At 36.7% G+C, this 1,950-nt stretch overlaps 1 protein-coding gene across 1 annotated transcript; it reads left to right on the top strand.

Annotated features, from left to right (window-relative positions):
• The first annotated feature begins 622 nt into the window (after window positions 1–622).
• On the top strand, window positions 623–1,207 carry LOC132755417 (OTU domain-containing protein 4-like). The gene has a single exon (XM_060746288.1). The coding sequence runs from the start codon at window positions 623–625 to the stop codon at window positions 1,205–1,207; it is 585 nt and encodes a 194-aa protein (XP_060602271.1).
• The last annotated feature ends 743 nt before the right edge of the window (window positions 1,208–1,950 follow it).

Genomic DNA, 1,950 nt, shown 5'->3' with positions numbered 1-1,950 from the left:
CGTATGGAGTTAATACAAAAGAATAACGCGGCAGACGGCAACCAACGCCACAGCGGGCGTCGTTCATTGACGTTACGTCACTTCCATTGTTTTGTTTGATATATTTGTATGTGAAATAAATGCTGCTGAAGAAGGCCGCAAGGCCGAAAGCTACGGCAAATTTAAATAGCGTTTTTGCTTATATACGGCAAGTTAGAGATTTTACTTTTATAAAACAACAACAAATATGAAGCAGACTACGGAAGCAGTGGAATTGAGCCGCCTACGGAAATTGATAGAAAAAATAAATCGATATGATAGTCATAAACATTTTTTGAAGGAGTGCTTAGAAAAACAATTAGTGCCAAACGGTTTTGATATCAAATGGAAATTGGACTTTGACATAAATGGAGCGGAAAAACGGCGGGTAGAAGATATACTTTCGTCAACTTCACGATCATTGATGAATGTAGCAGTAGATGTTTGTAACAGAGTAGTGTCTAGTACAACAACAAAACACAATGAATTGGTAAATACATTTAAATTACATGTTAGTGAAGACATTTTCTCTACAGAAATGAGTAATCTCGAATCTATTTCATTACAATCGAAGATAAATCTTTTACGTTTGAAAAAGCAAAAAATGAAAAAACTTAAAACTACGCGACAGAATAATCCAAACGGCAGTTTGATAGAAGTAGAAAAAGATGGGAATTGTTTCTTCCGTTGTGTTGCTTATGAGATTCTGGGGGATTCATCTAAACATAGAGAAGTTAGGAATACGACAGTAGAATACATAGAAAATAATGAGTTGTACTTTTCAAATTTGATTGATGGCAGTTTTAGAGATCATGTACGGAACATGCTATTAGTAAATGGAGAAACGTGTTCATGGGCTACTGAAGCGGAAGTTACGGCTGCAGCAATGTGTTATGGTATCGACATATATGTGAATGTGATATGTGGTCTACAAAATAATTGGCTTAAGTTTCCTATGCAGGAGGGTGATTCATCAAGAAGTAGTTATTTATGCTTAAGACATATGAGTGATCATTTTGATGTTTTGCGCATGCCCCACAAACCGGAATTAGATGTACACAACCCCAATGACTTGATTCATTCCCCAAAACCGTTCACGGATAAATTAAAGAGGACGTCACCGGAAGCTTATGAAAATATTCCAAATTCCGGAATTACAGATATTGGTAAACAGGAAGCTGTTTGTTAACATGTCGTCAACAACGCTGAGTGACGCACAGCTGTCTCTACTATCAAAAGGATTGAAATTTGTACCGACACGGAGAAATATAGATAAAGGCAAACTTATAACTGATTTAAACACGTGGGAACGCCGAATTAGACTACAAGAGTATTTTCATGACAAGAAAACAGAAAACGATACACAAAATGAATATGACAGTAAAAAAAGAAGCAGTCAACGTGGACGCCAAGTGCGGGTAGGGATAAATGGTTAGACTCATACATCAAGAAAGTAAAAGATGATATAATTAATGGGCTAAAAAAGAAAATTCAAAACAAATATTACAAGAACTGAAGAACAAGCAATGAAAGAGCTCTTAAATAATGATACTTTAGTTATACGTCCGGCGGATAAGGGTCTGGTATCGTTGTTATGGATACAGAGGACTACAGAGGTAAACTTCAGGCCGACATGACTGACAATGCCACTTATATGGAGGTGAACGAAGATAGAACGAAAACTATTGAAAACAAAGTGAAAAAGATGGCAGATGATATGTGCAAGAAAGGATCAATTTCAAAAGATTTAAAAGGATATTTGACGTCGTCTGGTGGTACATCGGGTAAACTGCAAGGTAATCCGAAACTGCATAAAACAGGGTGCCATTGAGAACAATAGTAAATGGGAGAAATCATCCTACGGAGAAAATGGCAGAAATAGTAGAAATGGAGCTACGCGCCCATGTGACATCACTTCCTTCATATATTAAA

Source organism: Ruditapes philippinarum, unplaced genomic scaffold (assembly GCF_026571515.1).
Source record: "Ruditapes philippinarum isolate M1 unplaced genomic scaffold, ASM2657151v2 ctg2049_1_1_1_1, whole genome shotgun sequence".
In the NCBI taxonomy this organism is placed as follows: domain Eukaryota; kingdom Metazoa; phylum Mollusca; class Bivalvia; order Venerida; family Veneridae; genus Ruditapes; species Ruditapes philippinarum.
Note: the sequence above shows the minus strand (reverse complement) of the source record. Positions and strands in the feature narration are given on the sequence as shown.

Bases quoted from the DNA above. Each gene is read 5' to 3' on its own strand.
- LOC132755417 (XM_060746288.1), top strand. From the start codon at position 623: ATGAAAAAACTTAAAACTACGCGACAGAATAATCCAAACGGCAGTTTG.